Source organism: Microcebus murinus, chromosome 1, assembly GCF_040939455.1.
Source record: "Microcebus murinus isolate Inina chromosome 1, M.murinus_Inina_mat1.0, whole genome shotgun sequence".
NCBI lineage: Eukaryota > Metazoa > Chordata > Mammalia > Primates > Cheirogaleidae > Microcebus > Microcebus murinus.
Window position 1 is genome coordinate 157624150 of NC_134104.1, and position 18469 is coordinate 157642618.

Below are 18469 nucleotides of genomic sequence, written 5' to 3' on the forward strand. Positions count from 1 at the left end.
GCTCGCCTCCTAGAGCTCATTCCCCTCGCTGCCGGCTGCCCCGACTCTGTCCTGGACAGCGTGCCCACCAGCCACTGCCAGCCATGGCAGGGCCTCGGGGCCTCCTCCTGCTCTGCCTCCTGGCCTTCTGCCTTGCAGGCTTCAGCTTCGTCAGGGGGCAGAAGGTGAGTGTGAGCCTGCTGCAGGGGCTTGTGGTATCCAGGCCCTGCGGCCAGAGGTGGGAGCAGGGAGGGACTGAACCCGGAGGGGGCATGGGTCTGGGGACATGCAGAGCAGCTGGTGCCTGTGTGACCTCCTCTGAACAGGCCCAGGTGGCCAGGCTGTGGTGCCCACCCTGTGGGCTAAAGTCTGTGTGTGGCCACCTGGGAGCAGGGGCGTGTCAGCCTGTCCTCATCTAACAGTGTCTGGCCAGCTGCCGGCCCAGAGTTCCCCAGTCGGGTGAGGGTACTGAGGCAGGCCCACCCTCCTGGTGCCCTGCCCAGACTGAGGCCCAGGTCTCTGTGTGGCCCCTGCGTGGGGACTGGAGATGTAATCACTGCCAACTCCCGAGGGACCCATGAACTGAGACTCACATGGAACGTGTGTGTGCCTGTGTCCAGCCAGCCCCAGGAGGGCCTGGAGGCAGGATGAGGGTCACCCACAGCCAACACCCTCCAGGCCCAGAGCTGCCGCTGACCAGCCACAGTCCCGGGCACGTCCCCTTGAACCCTTACAGCCTGCCCTGGGGTGGTGCATCCTGCTGTCCCCCTTGTGGGAAGCCAAGGCCCCACGATGATGGAGACGGGCCGTTCCCACTCTGATGCCATGCGCTACCCACTGCCCATGACTCCCCGGCTCACCAGGCATGCTGGTGAGCAGACAGGGTCCTGGTGTGCACCTGTGGCTGGCCCCTCTGCCAGGCCTCTGTGTGCCAGCCACCGCAGGCTGCTGGTCAACCCAGGCCCCACGGTAGGGACGTTGTTCCCACTGGAGCTTCTGGAAGACTCTCCCACCCTGTGCCAGGGGACAGAGTCCCTTGGCTGGGACCTGCCTCCAGGTGAGGGACCCTCTCCTGTGAGGCCAAGTTCATCTGCCTCCTGGCACAGCCGCTCCAGTGGCACTAATGGGCAGACTGAGGTCCAGAGAAAGGACGGACATACCCAGGATCCCACCCCTAGGCAGTCCTGCATGGGGACCCAGGCCCCCTGTGACCGTTGGGCTCTTTCTCTTATACTCCTTGTGGTCCCTCAGAAAGGCGCCACCAGCTTCAGGGACAGGTCAGAGTTGGGAACAGGCAGATGTGAAGCTGAGGAAATAACAGTGATGGGGGAACACCCAAGGGTTCCAGGGCTATGCTGAGCCCTGCAGGTGGACTCCTGCCCTCTCCTTGACTCAGTTTCCCCATGTACACAATACAAGGGAATTTCAAAGTCTTACCCACCTCCTCATGCTCTGAGCAATGAGGACAAGGGTCAGTGAGTGACCTCGGGGTGGAGTTTTTTCCTTGCCAAAGACCCATGGCTCTGCCCACTGTGAGTCTGCGTTCTGGGGCTTGGCTCCACCAGCCTGGGCTGGGGAAGGGAAGAGGGTCTGAGGGTGCTTGTGGGTGGAGAGGCAGCAGTGCTAGCCCATCTCACACAGCCACTCGGCCCTGTGTAAACAGCCGGCCCTCCCTTCGTGTCTGTGCACTCTGCATCCATGGACCCAACCAGCCCTGGATTGAAAATATTTGGGAAAAAATTGCATTTCTACTGAACATGTCAAGGCTTTTACCCGTGTACATGCATTTACATAGTACTAGGTATCGGAAGTAATCTAGAGGACTTGAAATACGCGGGAGGGTGTGCGGAGGTTGCATCAGGGACTCGAGCATCTGCAGATTTGGGTGACTGAGGGGCTCCTGGAACCACTCCCCACAGACACTGAGGGACGTCTGTATTAGGGTTGAGGCTCCGAGAAGAGGCGTCCCCAGGCCACACACCCAGCAAGCGGCAGCAGCGGGGTGTGCAGCGCAGGCAGCAGAGGCAGGAGGGCCCATGCTGCGGACAGGGCTCGCACGGCCCATGGCGCAGCCCAGTGCTGAGCGCACGCGGTGGGCACGGGCAGCTGCGGCCTCGGTCTCCAGCCAGGATTTGAAGGGAGAGGGGCACTGTCCCGAACCCAGCCCTGTGCCCTGCCTGCTCCTATCTAGGGCAGGGGGAGCAGGATGGAGGTCCTCGCTCTCTGAGAGGGTTTGGATTCTGGGCTCTCAGCCTCAGAAAGTCCCCACTGTCCCCACTTTCTGAGCTGGGACCCCAGAAAGTGTCTGCTTGGGGGAATTTCATCCACCTTCTCACCAAAGGCATAACACTTCGTGTGTCCTCAGCTTCCCCAGCAGCATCTCCGTGGGAAGCAGACTTGTGACATAGTTCTGAAGGGCAGGGAGCTCCGGCTCAGGCAGGTCTGAAGGTGCCCCAGGAAGAAGGGGATCTGATTCAGCCCTTGGGCTGTGGCCCAGCCTCACTCCACCCCGCAGGACCAACAGAGATGTGGGCTCAGGTCATTCACGCTCCTTCCAGCCCTGGAGCAGAGGCAGGGCCCCACGCGTGCTCCCGGGAGGCGCTGGTTTGGCAGCTGGGCTACCCGTCCGTCAGCATTTCACACAGGCTAACACACGCGGACGTGCTGCGAGTGTCCACACCAGGAGCCAGAGCCCCAGCTTCCTCTGGGGCCCTACCTCACCCAGGCCATGCCCCAGAGTGGGCACAGCACTCTTCCTCTCCCTGAGCCCTATCCAGGGCTGCCCAACGAGAGCTGGTGCCCCAGCCAGAGTGGTGGCTGTGCTGGCAGCTTTGCCGGGCTGGCCAGGGGGCCTTGAGGTGAGCCCGCTGCCCACCAAGCCTTGTCCTGAGCCAGCAGCTGCTCAGCCCTGCAGTTGCCCAATTTCCTAGTTGCTCCCTGGCTCAGCAAAGATGAGCTCCAGGGCGGGAAATGAGACTATAGCGTCCTGGCCACACAGCTCAACTTTAAGGCCGCCCGGAGCCACTTCCCTATTTCCCGACCGCAGAGGCATGAGCGGAAAAGGCCAAATCACAGTGGCCACAGGCCCCAGGGCCTCGTGCTCCCCAGAGGAAAGTGTTGGGGCATTATTTCTCCTTTTCTCTTGCTTTGAGAAGCCACACATCTGTCATTCATTCTAGAAAAGGGATGTTCCAGGCTCACTCCCTTTGGACCACAGTATGCTCAGCAGTTTTCTTTTTCTGTTTTTTTTTTTTCTTTTTCTTTTTTTTCCTTATTTCCCACCCAATCGCAACAGTGAGTTCAGCATTTTTCAAGATGAGAACATCTTGGCTTCTCTAGGCTACACCCTAAGCCCCCCAGACACCTTCAAAACGTACCTTCCCTCTGCCCCTTCCTCTCACTAGAACCACGAGGCTAGGTTCTGCCTGTCCAGGGCACAGTGCTGCGTGTTACTGGGACTTTGTTGGCATAACAGGTAGCCCCAGTGGTGGATGCTGGGAGCTATGGCAGGCGTGAGTGGGACTGCAGGGCTGGGGCTTTTGGCAGTCCCCCTGTGCCCACCACATGGCGGCAGGACGCCCTCATACCTTCCATGCCCCACTTAGGAGCTGAGCCCTTCCCCCAGTTCATCCCACCACCCCAAGTCCTCTGGAATGTGTCCCTGCCGGGGCCCAGGCCACCTTCTTCCCCTGCCTACCTCCAGCTCCTCTCTGTCCCCATGCACAGCACAGACTCATGGGGCGGCCCTGGACTCTGCCCCAGATTTATGAGGCCCTGGCTCCCTGGCCACCAGCTAGCTCCTCCAGCCTCTCCTAAGGCCATTCTCTGCCGTGTCACACATGGTCGTTTGCTCCTTCCCACTCCCAGCCTTTGCTTCTGCTGGCCCTGGCCAACTCTTGTGTATCCTTCAGGTCCCAAGTCAACTGTCACCTACCCCAGAAAGCCATCTGGCCCCCAGTCTGAGTGCTCTTGGCCCCCTTAGCTGCCAGCATTGCCCATCATTGCCTGGATCCCAGGTCTCCACCTGTAGAGGGGTGCTGGGCCAGGGCTCAATGGCCTGTGACTGCCCAGCCCAAGCACATGCAGATCACCACCCTGCTCACAGGAACCCAGCCTCTCGGGGCGGGGCGTCTCAGTCTCTGACCCCCAGGCAGTGGAGAAGGCCCTTGGGCCCTGGCAGAGAAGGTCACTCGGGAGCCACGCGGGGAACGCTCAGAGCAGGCAGAGGCTGGAGTGCACAGCAGGACCCTGCACACAGCCACGCCGTGCGGAGGCGGGAATCGCTGCGTTCTCCCAGTGCGGGCTCTGTCATCATTGTTGCTTTATGTTTAAATGAAAGGCAAAAATAAGCACTAGGCTGAGAGTCCCAGGTCCTAGTCCCTGGTTCACATCTGTCACAGCTCAGGACAAGGGCTCCCCCAGGGATCGGTCTCCTCCCCTGGCAAGGGCTGAGGTGGAGCGACAAGGCAGACTCCGTCAGATGTAGACTCCGGGCCTCCGGGCCGTGAACACAGGGACTCACTGGGGCCTTAGCAGCTCGTGCCAGGCAGATTTCTCAGGGCCTTCCCCACCCTCACTGCGTTCCCACTGAACGTGGGAAACTGAGGCCTGGGTGGTGCTAGGCCTTGCCGCACTCAGGACAGAGGCAGGACGGGGCGCAGGGTCCAGGCCTCTCACTCTACCCTGCCTGTGGCCAGGTGCGGTCCAAACGCTGCGACACGATGACCAAGTATGTCACTCACGTGCCCTGCACCTCCTGCGCGGTCATCAAGAAGCGGGCGTGTCCTGTGGGCTGGCTCCGAGAGCTCCCAGAGAAGATATCCCAGGACTGCCGGTGCGAGCCAAGCCCCGTCCTTGCGGGCGGCAGGGACCCGAGGGGGCACTTGCTTACTCACGCACCTGTGGACGCCCTGGGAGGCAGAGACTAGGAGGGAGGAGGGTGTGAGGGCCGGGGGCAGGTGGGACTTACTGGGCGCCTGCTAAGTGCCAAGCCCTGTGCTCAGCTCTGAGCCAGGCAGGGCAGGGAGGTGGGTGGGAAGCCCGAGTGTGGAGGCTGTGGGTGGGAGCCACTCCCACCACCTGCCCACTGTCTGTCCCCAGCTACGAGGTGCAGCTGGGGGACTCTGTGGTGTCCATGCCGGGCTGCAGTCGCGAGTGCTGGAAGGACGTGGTGCAGAAGGCTTGCTGCCCCGGCTACTGGGGGTCCCAGTGCTACGGTACAGGAGGGGCCCGCCTTGTTCCTCACTCCCCAGCCCCACCCTGGGCTCCCCCTCTGCAAGAGCTGCCTGTGTTCCCCTTCAACTTGTTCTAATGAGCATTTAACCCAGAGCCTCCAAGGCTTGGCCCCTGGCTCTGGCTGCCCTCGGGGAGGGACTGAGTCTGGGGTTGGCCAGAGCTGCTGGGGTCAGAGGTAAGTGGAGGGTTCTGGGGACAGAGCTGAGTTTTGGGGGGTCCACAGAATGCCCCGGGGGGGCTGAGACCCCATGCAACGGCCATGGGACCTGCCTGGATGGTATGGCCAGCAACGGGACCTGTGTGTGCCAGGTAAGGGCTGGGCAGGGTTGGGGGGGGGGGACCTGGAAGGGGCCGTGCTGAGTTGGTGCATCTACCACCAGGAAAACTTCAGTGGCTCAGCCTGCCAAGAGTGCCAGGACCCCAACCGGTTCGGGCCTGACTGCCAATCAGGTGAGTATTTGCCAGGCGGGCAGGGCCAGCGACTACCCGGGGGCCCATGGGGATGCAGTTCCGACACCCAGCTCCCACCTGTTCCTTCTGCCCCTGTCCCAGCCCCTCAGCCTTGCACTGCCCCTTCAGGAACGCGTGCTTTGCTTCATCATACCTCCAGGCCCTTGCACATGCTATTCTCCTTAGAGGCTTCCTCCAGGAAGTCCTCCCTGAACCTCCAGGCTGGGTCAAGTGCCTTCTCCAGGTTCCCACCACACCTGCAGTCCTGCGTCACAGCTCTGCACTCCCAAGGCTGTACCTTCTGAGCTGAGTTCTGAAAATGCAGAGAGCAGGGACTCTGTGTGCCTGGGCGAGGCTAGGGTCCAACCTGTCCCTGTGTGTCCCTCCCAGTGTGCAGCTGTGTGCACGGCATGTGCAACCATGGCCCTCTTGGGGATGGAAGCTGTCTGTGCTTTGCTGGATACACTGGTCCCCGCTGTGACCAAGGTGAGCAGTGCCACTGGGGCAGCGGGTCCATTGTGGCCAGAACAGGAGAGGCCACCTGGGTGAGAGATGGGGCCTGAGCCTCAGCAGGGGAGGGGTGTCATGCAGCACCTCCGCTGTCCAGAGACCCAGAAGAGGCAGGGCCCTCCTCAGAGTCCCACAGCAAATGAGGCAGAGCATGTTTGTTTCGCGTTCCTCCCAAACCTGGGCTTGGGCCATCGAGGTGCTCTTTCCTCTCTGCCCAGAGCTGCCTGCCTGCCAGGCCCTGCGCTGTCCCCCGAACTCCCAGTGTTCTGCAGAGGCCCCCACCTGCAGGTGCCTGCCTGGCTACACCCAGCAGGGCAGTGAGTGCCGAGGTAAGTCTGTGGCCCGGAGGCCAGGGACCCCAGCTCAGGGTGAGCAGGGCTGGGAGGGCACCCTTTTAGCCCTGCAAGTGCAATGTGGCCATCTATAGGGAGGGAGGACTATCACTAGGGGTGCAGAGGGCCTGTCCTCAAGGCCTAGGTCAACCTACGCACTCCAACTTCTGGCCACCCTGGTGGAAGATGTGAGGACGACAGGGCCCCTGGGTGCTCGGCTCACTCAGGCCCTCTCTGTCCTGGCAGCGCCTGACCCCTGCCAGCCATCACCCTGCTCCCCACTGGCACGGTGCTCGGCGAGCCCCAAGGGGCAGGCTCAGTGTCACTGCCCTGAGAACTACCACGGCGACGGTATGGTGTGTCTGCCCCAGGACCCATGCACCATCAACTTCGGTGGCTGCCCCAGCAACTCCACCTTGTGTTTGTACCAGAAGCCAGGCAAGGTGAGCCAGGGCCACTGTCCCCACAGTGCACCCGCTCATGCCAGCAAATCATGGGCCCTCTGGGAGCCTCAGTGGCCCCACTTGTAAGATGTGGAGGGGATGACAGCCCTCTTCTGGGAGGGTGGTTGTGGGCACCAAGCAGGGGTCCTCGGGGACAGACATGGTGTTTCCGCTGCCCCACCGCGGCAGGCCTCCTGCACCTGTCGGCCAGGCCTGGTCAGCACCAACCGCGGCACCTCTGCGGGCTGCTTTGCCTTCTGCTCCCCGCACTCCTGTGACAAGTCAGCCACCTGCCAGCTGACCCCCAGTGGGAAGACCAGGTGGGCACAGGAGGCTGAGGCTGTGGAGGGGGCACAGGTGGGCCAAGTGGGGTGGGGACTGGGCCAGGGTGCTCGCGAGTGCACCTCAGCCCGAGGCCTGCAGGAGGGGTAGGTGAGGCCTGGGAGGTAGCCCTGGCCACAGCCCCACCCTAAAGGCTCTGTCCGGGTCCCCAGCTGTGTGTGCAAGGAAGGCGAGGTGGGCGATGGGCGTGCCTGCTACGGACACCTGCTCCACGAGGTGCAGAAGGCCGGCCAGATCGGCCTGGTGCCCCTGTTGCTCAGACCTGCTGTGGCCATGCTGGGTGTGTGCCCTCCCTCATGCCCCGGCGGAGCTGGCAGGGAGGGAGGGTGGACTCTGTGGGTTCCTGTCCCTCTGCCCAAGAGCTGTGGAAGCCAAGAGTGGGCTGTCAGGGTTGTATGATGGGATCTGCCCCCCCAACCTCCATCTACCCTAAGCCTAGACCCCAGCTCCCCCAAACCTAGGATTGATGCCTGTGGCATCAATCCCACACCCAGCTGGATTCCCCCAGGGTCTCCCCAGGTCTGTTCTGATGCGCCCTCTCTGCCCCAGACCAGGGCTGCCGGGAGATCCTCACCACGTCAGGCCCATTCACTGTGCTGGTGCCGTCCTCCATCTCCTCCAGGACCTTGAATGTGAGCCCCTCCCTGTTGTGGAGCTGGCCACCCACCTTGCCGCCTCCCCTGGGTGCTGCCTCAATCTTCAGGACCCTGAGAGAGTCCACTCTCACACTCTGGGCAACAGAGGCCCGGGAGCATCTTGTCCCCCCACCGCTTGGGCAGGGGTGCATGAGGAGGCCTGGCCACCCTGGGCTCACTTGGCCCCCATCCCCGGCATCTGCAGGCGTCCCTGGCCCAGCAGCTCTGCAGACAGCACATCATCGCAGGGCAGCACATACTGGAGGACATGGGGACCCAGAAATCACGACGGTGGTGGACGCTGGCCGGGCAGGAGATCACCGTCACCTTCAGCAGCTTCACGGTAAGGGAGGGACCTCAGCCTGGGGGGCCAGAGGACTCACAGGTGGGGGACACAGCCTGGGCAAAGGCATGCAAGCGGGAAGGGGCCTCGGGACAGAGGCTGGCATGTGGGATCGGGCCTGACCTCTCGTGTCTCAGCAGAAATACACCTACAAGTACGGGGACCAGCCCCAGCAGACGTTCAACATCCAAAGGGCCAACTACGTAGCAGCCAATGGGGTCTTCCACTTGGTCACTGGCCTGCGGTGGCAGCCTCCCTCTGGGACCTCTGGGGATCCCACGGTGAGCTGGCACCTCTCCCTCCCCTCCCCTGTGCTGCTGGGTGACCTGGGACCCCACAGACTTCAGGGAGGGAGGAGGCAGGAGCAGTTCTGCCCAGGGCTGCAGCACAGCTCCTTCCCACTGCAGCCGAAGCAGCCGCACCCCCTTCCCTGGGACCCTCACACTTGTCCCTTCCTGCAGAGAACTATCAGCCAGATCCTTGCCTCTAACGAAGCCTTCAGCCGGTTTGAAACCATCCTGGAGGTGAGCTGGCGGGGAACAGCACCAGCCCCTCTGGGCTTCCGGGCCAGGACTCCTTGTTTTCCCAGAATCTGCCCCACGGTGACCTTGGGTTCTGGACTAGCATGGCTTTTGTCGTGGCCCCTCCTGGAGCCTGAGGCTCTGTGGCAGTATGGGCCCACTGTCCACGTTTCCCACTCACTCAGTGGGAGTTCCCTGCGAGCCAAAGGCAGCAGGCCCAGGCGGGCTCAGAGGTGGAGGCTGGCCATGGAGCCCCCCTGAGCCTCCCTCGCACCACAGAACTGTGGGCTTCCCTCCATCCTGGACGGACCTGGGCCCTTCACAGTCTTCGCCCCGAGCAACAAGGCCGTGGACAGCTTGCGCGATGGCCGCCTGATCTACCTCTTCACAGCTGTGAGCTCTGCAAGCAGGAGGGGCTGTGGGGATTCGGGCACCAGGGCATCCGCCCTGCCCCCTGGGGCCTCCGAAACCCAAACCCTCTCTCCCCTGCCAGGGTCTCTCCAAACTGCAGGAGCTGGTGAGGTACCATGTCTACAGCCACGGCCAGGTGAGAGGTCCTCTGGGAGGGTGGCTGGCTGGCGCCTGCTGCTGGGCTCCTGGGGTGGGGCATCTGCGGGCTCTGGTCTTCGCAGGGCTGTGTCTCCTCCCCATCTCCTCCCCTCCCATCTGGCCTACTGCAGCACAGAGGAGAGCCTGGGGTCACCTAGCCATGGGTCACCTAGGCAGGACTGGGCATGGCCGCCAGGCGTGGCCAGTGCCCAGCCTAAAGCCACACTGTCCCTCACTCAGCTGACCATTGAGAAGCTCATTGCCAAGGGTCGGGTCCTCACCATGGCAAACCAGGTGCTGGCCGTGAACATCTCTGAGGAGGTGAGATCCATGGACATCTGGGACGAACAGACCAGTGCAGGGGCTGGTGATGACCGGAGTCACTCGGCCTCTCTCAGGCCTGCCCGTGTGCTCTGAGCCCTGTGGCAGGCAGGACGCTGTGCGAGGCCCTGGTGGGCTCCTGTGGAAAGCAGGCATAGATCAAATTCCTCTCCTGGGGCCCACTGGGGGGCAGGGGCTGGACTTTGAGGAGGAGAAGGGTCAGCGTATGGCAGGCGGACTCTTGTGTGGCGGAAACCACGTGGGTAGGGCCCGGAGACTGCCACAGAGTTGCCGGCTAGTGCAGAGGGTAGAGGCGGGCACAGCAGGTCAGGCCTTCAACATCACACTGAGCCACTCCACCCTCACCTTCCCTGCCAGCTCTGCAGGGGCGGAGGCAGGTGGTAAGGGCCGGGCGGGGCCTGCTGGGCTGAGGTGGCACAGAGCGTCTCTGCCGCAGGGGCGCATCCTGCTGGGGCCTGAGGGGGTCCCACTGCGGAGAGTGGATGTGCAGGCTGCCAATGGCGTGATCCACATGCTGGAGGGCATCCTGCTGCCCCCAACCATCCTGCCCATCCTGCCCAAGCACTGCAGCGAGGAGCAGCACAAGATCGTGCCGGTGAGCCTCAGCCCCGGCCAGGGCCAGTCACCATTCCCCAGGCAGAGGCCCCCAGCCGGCAGACGCCCCGGGGCCCGCCTGGGCTCCCCCACACCCTACCCTCCCAGCCCTGTGGACTCTGTTTCGAGACAACTCTCGCCACCCTCTTCACACACCCACCCTGCCCCCACCGCCCTGCTCTTTCTCGGACGCCAGCTCGGGCCTCTGCCCATGATGCCAGCCTGGGCTGTCCTGTCCCTCAGGCTTCGGCTCATGTCACTTTCTCAGGCTTTGCTAAGTAAATAAGCAGTGACTAGCCTCTCTCCCCGTCCTCCCCCCTCTCCCCCGCACCCTGCCCAGGGCTCCTGTGTGGACTGCCAAGCCCTGAACACCAGCATGTGCCCCCCCCACAGTGTGAGACTGGTGAGCACCCCTTGGCCCAGCCTTCAGGGCCCCTGACTCATGGCTGCCTGGTGAGGTGTCTGCCCTGGGTCATGGCACGGGAGTAGGGGCGGGAAGGCCAGGCTAGACCCGGAGGCTCAGGGCCTCACAGCCCCACTGAGGATGGGAGCCCTGGACCCAGGCGGCTGAGGTCCCTTGACCAGGGCTGCAAAGGGCTGGCCCAAGACCCACACCTTCTGACGGGCCTTGTGTGGCCCACCCCAGGACCTCTACCCCAAGGAGTGTGTCTACATCCATGACCCTACTGGGCTCAATATGCTGAAGAAGGGCTGTGCCAGCTACTGCAACCAGACTGTCACGGTGAGCCCACACCTGCTGCCCACCTGGGCCTTCCAGCTGGAGGCTGCTGTCCTCAGGGAGTGGCACTGCCATTCAAGGGTGGGAAGGGTGTCACGGAGGGGCCTTACCCACTCCCTTGCTCTAGAGATGGGACCAAGGAACAGAAGCAGCCTGGGCAGGGAGGATTGTGGCCCAGAGGGACCCTCAGACATGCTCTGTCTCTTACAGAAACTTGGCTGCTGCAAAGGATTTTTTGGGCCTGACTGCACACAGTGTCCTGGGGGTTTCTCCAACCCCTGCTATGGCAAAGGCAATGTGAGTCCCACACTCCCCTGGGGGAGGCGTGGGGGATTCCGTCCTGAGTTGGCCAGTGACTGGCTCTGTGTCTGGGCCAAGCCTGCCTCTCTCTGGACTTGGGGTCTTCATATCTAGGCAATGAAAATTAGATCAAATTATTTCTCATATTTTAATTAAAAATAATTAGATATTTTTCCATTTATTTTCAAAAAGGCAACTTGTCAATAGTTTTCTTTTGTGTTCTGTTCTTGCCACTTTGTAATATCAAGGTTACTTTAGTGCTTGGCTATGAAAGAACACAGGAGTTATGTGTTTCTAGGTTGAGCAGAAGTCACCCATGATGCCTGCAGGGCCAGGTGCCTTTTAGGGGGCTAGGTCTTTGGCAGCATCAGTGATTTTGAAGGTCCCTTCCAGGGTGAGCTCTTATGGGGAGCAGGAACCCATGGAGGGGAAGGGGATGCTGGGGAAGGGGATGTGGAGAGTCCCTTTCCCATGACTGATGACTGATCCTGCCTCCTGCCCACCCTCCAGTGCAGTGATGGAATCCAGGGCAACGGGGTCTGCCTCTGCTTCCCAGACTACAAGGGTATCGCCTGCCACATCTGCTCCAACCCAAACAAGCATGGAGATCAGTGCCAGGAAGGTGGGTGGTTCTGGCCTCGGCTGCCTCCTGGGAGAAAGAGGGTCTGCTTAGAAAGGGGTCTGGGGGCTCCAAGAAGGACAACAGGGCCCCAGGAGGAGAAATGAAGACCAGAGGGAGTGGAGGAAGATTTAGGAACAGAAACCGATGCTGTCTCCCTCATCCGTCTCAGGAAGAGAACTGTGGTTTAATCTGAAGCATGCAGGATTTAGGTCAAACACATCAAGGAACTTTCTGGTGGGGCGGGGGCGGGATAGCTAGAATAGGATGACTGAAAGCTCAGAATGCCCCTCACATTTCATACACCTGTCCATCAAGTCTGGGATGACCTCTGATTTTGTGACCCTGAAGTAAAATCTATACTGGCTGCCCTATTCCAAACCTGCCCCCACCAACCCATCCTGGCTCCCAACCAGCCCTGCCTCCTGCCTCAGTTTCCTTGCTCCCATCTCATCCCTGCAGACTGCGGCTGTGTCCATGGTCTCTGTGACAACCGTCCAGGCAGTGGGGGTGTGTGCCAGCATGGCACATGTGTCCTGGGCTTCACTGGCCGCTTCTGCAATGAGACAGTGGGGGACTGTGGGCCCACGGGGCTGGCCCAGCACTGCCACCTGCATGCCCGCTGTGTTAGCCAGGGGGGTGTCGCCAGGTGAGGACTCACGCTTCCTGTTTGCCCCATCCACGACCTTGCCTCTAGCCTCTTCCAGAGGCTCACCAGAGGCCTTCTCCACCACCCCCCAGATGTCTCTGTCTCGATGGCTTTGAGGGTGATGGCTTCTCCTGCACACCCAGCAACCCCTGCTCCCACCCAAACCGTGGAGGCTGCTCAGAGAACGTCAGTACCCTTGCCCCTTCCATGAAGTTCTGACACAGGGGGTGGCGAGGTAGGACTCCCTGGCCCTCCACCCATGGCGCTGTGTCCCTGAGTTATTTATCCATGGCTCTCACAGGCTGAGTGTGTCCCTGGGGCCCTGGGCACCTACCGCTGCACATGCCACAAAGGCTGGAGTGGGGATGGCCGCATCTGTGTGGCCATTGATGAGTGCGAGCTGGACGGGCGAGGTGGCTGCCACACAGACGCGCTCTGCAGCTACGTGGGCCCTGGGCAGGTGAGGCACAGCAGGCCCAGGGCTGGCAGAGTGGGGTCGGGGCTTCTGTTCTGGGGGACTCTCTCCCCGCTCCACTCCTGGAGTCACATGCTCAGTGTCTCAAGCCTCAGCTGCACATGGGAATCCAGTTCTGCCTGGCTGAGTCGTACCACCTGGGGTTGGTTCACTCATTGGTTTCCCATGTGTCATCAGGCACCTGTTACATGCCAGTCACTGTTCTAGACTCAGGGAATGAGACACTGAGCAAAACAGGAAGAGCCCCCTGCCCGTGGGAATGACATTCCCAAGCCTTTAGGCTCATGGAAATCCAGCTCTGGAACTTAGAAGTCTCAGATTCTAGTTACAGGTTCTTAGAGGCTTTTCAGGCCTAGTGAACCCAAGTTTGGACAGGCATTTAGGGATACCTAAAATGTCAGGTGGGCGGCCAGGCCTGGCTTGTTCAGGGTCGGCCTCTGCATGGCCCAGGACCGTGCAGGGACCCAGGGAGTTCTCTGTCCTCCCAACCCCACAACAGCCTTTGGGCACCAGCCTGTGGGGCCTTAGCAATAAGAACTCAGATGGTGGGAGCTGGAGCTCCAAACCCCTTCTGAGCCTTAAAATTCAGAATGCAGAAACAAGGGCAGCTGAGATCTGGCAGGGTGCGGTCTCACTGGTCACTCACCCTCAGTGTGGACAAGCCCAAGGGCCACTGGCGTTCGGTGGGAGGGATCAGAGCAGCTGAGCAGGGTGGCAAGGATGGCGGTGGTTTCTGAGCCACCATCCCTGGGACTGGCCTTGGCAGACACCTGCCCACTTGCCACAAGCCACTGGCCTCAACGGCCCTGGCAGGGCTCCAGGCGCAGAGGCGCCTCAGGTCTCCGTGGATGCTCCCCTGCCGACGCCACCACTTCCTCGGACCATCCTGAGAGCCAGTTTCCCCTCAGGGCCTCAGTCTCCCCACGCAGAGCACAGATCTCCAAGAGGGGCAGCTGGGAGAAGCTCCTCTGGGGTCTGGGCAGGCTCGCTGGGGCAGTAGCCAGCGGGAGCCAAGGAGTGGAGGAGGAGAGGGCTGGGGGCTTGTGGCATGAGGAGGCCCTCTATTCCTGACCTCTCCAGAGCCGGTGCACCTGCAAGCTGGGCTTTGCCGGGGATGGCTACGAGTGCAGTCCCATCGACCCCTGCCGGGCGGGCAACGGTGGCTGCCATGGCCTGGTGAGGGGTGTGAGGCTCAGAGCCCTGGGGAGGCCTCTGGGGTGGGCTTGGGCTGCAGCTCCATCCCTGTCCCTGCTTCTCTCTCTCTCTCTCTCTCTCTCTCTCTCTCTCTCTCTCTCTCTCTCTCTCTCTCTCTCTCTCTCTCTCTCTCTCTCTCTCTCTCTCTAGCAGTCTGTTTCCTGTCAGGATCGGGATCCCTCTAAACTCCAAAGCCAACCACATCCCTCACTTGTTCACAGAATAAAGCCTTCATACTTCCTTATTAAGGCCACGGGTCCTGCATGTGCCAGCCCAGCCCCCCGACTCCAGCCGCCCCTCTCTGCTCCACCCCCAGTGCATGCTCCTCTGGCCACTCTGAGCTCCTTCCTGTCCTGGCCTTGCTTTTCTCCATCCCACACAACCCTGGTCGCTCCCCCTGCTCTCAGCTCAGGCTCCTGAGGGTGCAGTGCCTGCTGGGTGCTCCCACAGCCCTGGGCTTCCCCTGACCAATCTGTCATGATGGGGGCCAATGCTCACATCAGATGCCCTGTGATCCTGGAGTGCAGGGCCAGGCACACCTGAGCAGTCCCATGAGACTAGACAGGGTGGCTGGACAGGCAGAGAGATGGAGTGGGGCCAGCTTGCCACATGGATACCAAATAGAAAGCCTTATCTCTGCCCTACCCCCACCCCAGGCCACCTGCCGGGCAGTGGGCGGAGGTCAGCGGATCTGCACATGCCCCCCTGGCTTTGGGGGTGATGGCTTCAGCTGCTATGGAGACATCTCCCGGGTAAGTTTCCTGTCTTCCCTATGCTCGGGGAAGAGTCCTCTCATGCACCTCTGGTGGGAAAGGGGGGTGCTCATGTTCCTTGGTGGGGAATAGCTTGAATTTGCCCTTAGGCATGTGACCTCAGCTCTTTCCCTCCCCTTAGGAGCTGGAGGCAAATGCTCAGTTCTCTGGCTTCTACCAGTGGTTCAAGGTAGGATAGGGCAGAATGCTGGGGTTGGGGCTCAAATCTAGGAGGCCTACCTGGAAGTGGGGTGCCATATGACATCTTTAAGAGCTGGAGGTGGGGTGCAGGCCTGGAGGCCTGGAGCAGGTGGTCTCTGGACCGCTCTCATCACTCCTCCTGCCCCCGCTCACTATGTGCATGCAGAGTGCTGGCATCACGCTTCCTATTGATGGCCGAGTCACAGCCCTGGTGCCCAGCGAGGCTGCGATCCGTAGGCTGAGCCCCGAGGACCAAGCCTTCTGGCTGCAGCCGAGGGTGCTGCCCAAACTGGTCAGGTGGGGTAGCCTTGGCTGGGCCATAGGAGGAGCCTTCCGTATGGAACCCAGCCCTTCCCCAGAGGGTCCTCAGCCTGGCATGTGCCCACCCATTGGGGTAGGGCCCAGTCCCAAGGGTCTCTGTAGGTTATACTAACCTATTCCATGACCTCCTACAAACTGTGCCCCTTCAGGGCCCATTTTCTCCAGGGCGCCCTCTGTGAGGAAGAGCTGGCCCGGCTAGGTGGGCAGGACGTGGCCACCCTGAGCCCCACCACGCGCTGGGAGATTCACAACATCAGTGGGGTATGTGGTGAGCTCTGGGCAGCAGAGGGGACCAGGCAGGGCATAGGAGGTAGCTTGAGTGGCTGCAGGCTCCCCCATGCCAGGGCCTCCATGGGATGAGACTGGACTCCCGTGGACCAGCCCAGAGCCGTGTTCAGAAGATGTGCTCAGGACACCTTGCTGATGGGCAGTATGCCTTTGGGCCAACAGCGACCACCTGCCAGGGGCTATCTGTCCACCTAAGTCTGGACATGCATATCCATCCCTCTTACCATGGGCCCTGGGGAGGTCTATGTGCTCATGTGATAGATCCTGAGTGAGTGTCTCAGTGGGCCAGTGGGGCCACTGTGGCCAGGCTGGACCATGGGAGGGGGCTTCTGTGTGGGACCCAGCCCCTGGGCCGGGCTGGGGACCACCAGCAGGTACCTGTGTGCCCAGTAGCCTCTCTGTTGGGGCTGTACCCACTCTAAAGCATCTATCTATCTGTGCCCACCTGTGGCTGCTGCCTTCCAGAGGGTCTGGGTGCAGAATGCCAGTGTAGATGTGGCTGACCTACTTGCCACCAACGGTGTCCTCCACATCCTCAGCCAGGTATGACCAGACCAGGGTGAGTGCAGGGAGTCTCCAGGCAGGCCAAGAGACAGCGACACACTGACTAGTTCTCATGCTCTGCACCAGGTCTTACTGCCTTCCCGAGGGGACACGCAGGGTGGGCTGCTGCAGCAGCTAGCCTTGGTGCCTGCCTTCAGCCTCTTCTGCGAGCTGCTGCAGGTAAGGGAGGCTGACAAGAGGGGGAATGTATGCTTGGGGGTCACCGTCACCTGTGTCTGAAGGGGGCTGGCTGGCTCCCCGTGTCAGGGTGTCAGGGCTGAGGACCAATATGCCCATCCCCGCCCCCTGCCCCCATCCCTAGCGCCACAGGTTGGTGTCCCAGATTGAGGCCGCCACCGCCTACACCATCTTCGTGCCCACAAACCACTCCCTGGAGGGCAACAGCAGCAGCCTGGTGAGGCCACAGGGATGGGACAGCCAGGTGGGAGGGTGAAGGCACAGAGGGTGAGCCTCCCATGCCATGGCAAGGGACATAGTGAGTACGACATGCCGTCCAGGACACTTGCTAGTCCTAGGTCCCCTGAGCACTCCTTCCTTCCCAGGACGCAGACACAGTGCGACACCACGTGGTCCTGGGGGAGGCACTCTCCGTGGAAGCCCTAAGGAGGGGGGGACATCGCAACTCCCTCCTGGGCCCCGCCCATTGGCTCGTCTTCTACAACCACAGCGGCCAGGTTTGGGGGACGTGGAGCAAGGAGACCCTATCCCGGGGCCCCTGCTTCTTGAGGACCCCCTCTCTTTAGAGTCTCCCCATCTGCAAGCCTCCAACTTTTGCCCCAGGGAGCCCCCCACATCCCTGGAGATGCCCTCAGCCCTGGGGCGCCTCCTGACCTCACCGGCTTGAAGGGGAGGGTGGTGGGAGGGGGGCGGATTCAGCCTCTTATCCCACCCCCAGCCTGAGGTGAACCACGTGCCTCTGGAAGGCCCCGTGCTCGAGGCCCCTGGCCGCTCACTGTTTGGCCTGTCGGGGGTCCTGACAGTGGGCTCCAGCCGCTGCCTGCACAGCCACGCTGAGGCCCTGCGGGTGAGAGGCCGGGGACACAGGAGGGCAGCTGGGGAGTTAAGAGCCAGGGGCTGCTGGCTGGCAGGGAGGCACACTTGGGCAGCCTGCCCTGGAGGAAGGATGGTGGGTTGGGAACCCCTGACCCTGGACCCTGCCCTCCTTCCTTCCAGGAGAAATGCGTAAACTGCACCCGGAAATTCCGCTGCACTCAGGGCTTCCAGCTGCAGGTGAGGCTGGACTTAGCACAGCTCTGACCCTGCTCTGCCTGCCCTTGCTGCTCCCAAGGTGCCAACGCCCCCTCCCAACCCCAGCCCTGCCTGGCCCACGCATGGGGAACTGGGCAGCCGACTTCCCTGGTGGAGGCCCAGAGGCCTGGCCCAGGTCTGCTCAGAGTCACTCAGGTTTGCGGCCTGAGGCCTGGATCCTGCCTGCCTGGCCCTCCCTGCCCCTTCTGCTATCCTGCTTATCTGTCAGACACCTGTCGTTTGTCTTCTCCCCACGCACTGCCCTGCGCCTGCCCAAGCCCCTGGCTGACTCTTCCTGCCTGTCCCTGTTTCTAGGACACACCCAAAAAGAGCTGTCTCTACCGATCTGGCTTCTCCTTCTCCCGGGGCTGCTCTTACACGTGTGCCAAGAAGATCCAGGTTCGTCTTGAGCCCCCACCCCAAGTCTGGCCAGAGAGGAGGAGGCGGGAGTGGGTCGGGGCCCAGGAGAGGAGCCCGGATTGGATGTCAAGGGCAGAGGCTGGGCTGGGACTGGGGTAAAGTCCATGAAACAAAGACCCAGAAGAAGGGGAGGGGAGAGAGGTCTGGAGTTGGAGGGCTTAGTGTTTGTCCTGTATCTACCCCCTCAGGAGTGGGAATGGGGAGAGGGAGAAAGGGGCTCAGTCCTGAGTGACTCCATCAGCCAAGACCCAGGGGCAGCAACTGAGCCTGGCTCTGACCCTTACTGTGGTTTCAGGGCTCAGCTCTTCCCTGCTTGAGCCTCTGTTTCCCCACCCCTGCTGGGGGGAATTGTAGAAGGCTTTCTTCATGCCACTTTTCTCTCTTTCTGCCCATCCCTGGGTCTGGGTTTCCAAGTTGCTTTGTT

The 18469-nt window shown here is 61.6% G+C and overlaps 2 protein-coding genes across 2 annotated transcripts in view; one reads left to right on the forward strand and one right to left on the reverse strand.

Annotated features, from left to right (window-relative positions):
- The window catches only part of TNNC1 (troponin C1, slow skeletal and cardiac type), a 43471-nt gene extending 42083 nt beyond the window's left edge, over nucleotides 1-1388 (reverse strand). Inside the window, exon 1 of the mRNA XM_012771529.3 lies at nucleotides 1378-1388. The gene's annotated coding sequence lies outside the window, so the exon portion shown is untranslated. The remainder of the gene's footprint in view (nucleotides 1-1377) is intronic.
- The window catches only part of STAB1 (stabilin 1), a 27197-nt gene continuing 8728 nt past the window's right edge, over nucleotides 1-18469 (forward strand). The window contains exons 1-37 of the mRNA XM_012771531.2: nucleotides 1-164; nucleotides 4677-4813; nucleotides 5080-5195; nucleotides 5438-5523; nucleotides 5595-5664; nucleotides 6055-6150; nucleotides 6393-6503; nucleotides 6753-6949; nucleotides 7139-7269; nucleotides 7444-7571; nucleotides 7841-7923; nucleotides 8132-8269; nucleotides 8410-8550; nucleotides 8731-8793; nucleotides 9070-9183; nucleotides 9284-9337; nucleotides 9580-9660; nucleotides 10118-10276; nucleotides 10616-10678; nucleotides 10922-11017; nucleotides 11225-11311; nucleotides 11825-11936; nucleotides 12396-12582; nucleotides 12675-12768; nucleotides 12884-13042; nucleotides 14138-14233; nucleotides 14908-15003; nucleotides 15146-15193; nucleotides 15371-15501; nucleotides 15675-15786; nucleotides 16279-16356; nucleotides 16444-16536; nucleotides 16679-16771; nucleotides 16920-17051; nucleotides 17273-17401; nucleotides 17551-17607; nucleotides 17941-18024. Coding sequence (XP_012626985.2) covers nucleotides 84-164; nucleotides 4677-4813; nucleotides 5080-5195; nucleotides 5438-5523; nucleotides 5595-5664; nucleotides 6055-6150; nucleotides 6393-6503; nucleotides 6753-6949; nucleotides 7139-7269; nucleotides 7444-7571; nucleotides 7841-7923; nucleotides 8132-8269; nucleotides 8410-8550; nucleotides 8731-8793; nucleotides 9070-9183; nucleotides 9284-9337; nucleotides 9580-9660; nucleotides 10118-10276; nucleotides 10616-10678; nucleotides 10922-11017; nucleotides 11225-11311; nucleotides 11825-11936; nucleotides 12396-12582; nucleotides 12675-12768; nucleotides 12884-13042; nucleotides 14138-14233; nucleotides 14908-15003; nucleotides 15146-15193; nucleotides 15371-15501; nucleotides 15675-15786; nucleotides 16279-16356; nucleotides 16444-16536; nucleotides 16679-16771; nucleotides 16920-17051; nucleotides 17273-17401; nucleotides 17551-17607; nucleotides 17941-18024 — 3933 coding nt within the window. The 5' untranslated portion in view covers nucleotides 1-83. The remainder of the gene's footprint in view (nucleotides 165-4676; nucleotides 4814-5079; nucleotides 5196-5437; nucleotides 5524-5594; nucleotides 5665-6054; nucleotides 6151-6392; nucleotides 6504-6752; nucleotides 6950-7138; nucleotides 7270-7443; nucleotides 7572-7840; nucleotides 7924-8131; nucleotides 8270-8409; nucleotides 8551-8730; nucleotides 8794-9069; nucleotides 9184-9283; nucleotides 9338-9579; nucleotides 9661-10117; nucleotides 10277-10615; nucleotides 10679-10921; nucleotides 11018-11224; nucleotides 11312-11824; nucleotides 11937-12395; nucleotides 12583-12674; nucleotides 12769-12883; nucleotides 13043-14137; nucleotides 14234-14907; nucleotides 15004-15145; nucleotides 15194-15370; nucleotides 15502-15674; nucleotides 15787-16278; nucleotides 16357-16443; nucleotides 16537-16678; nucleotides 16772-16919; nucleotides 17052-17272; nucleotides 17402-17550; nucleotides 17608-17940; nucleotides 18025-18469) is intronic.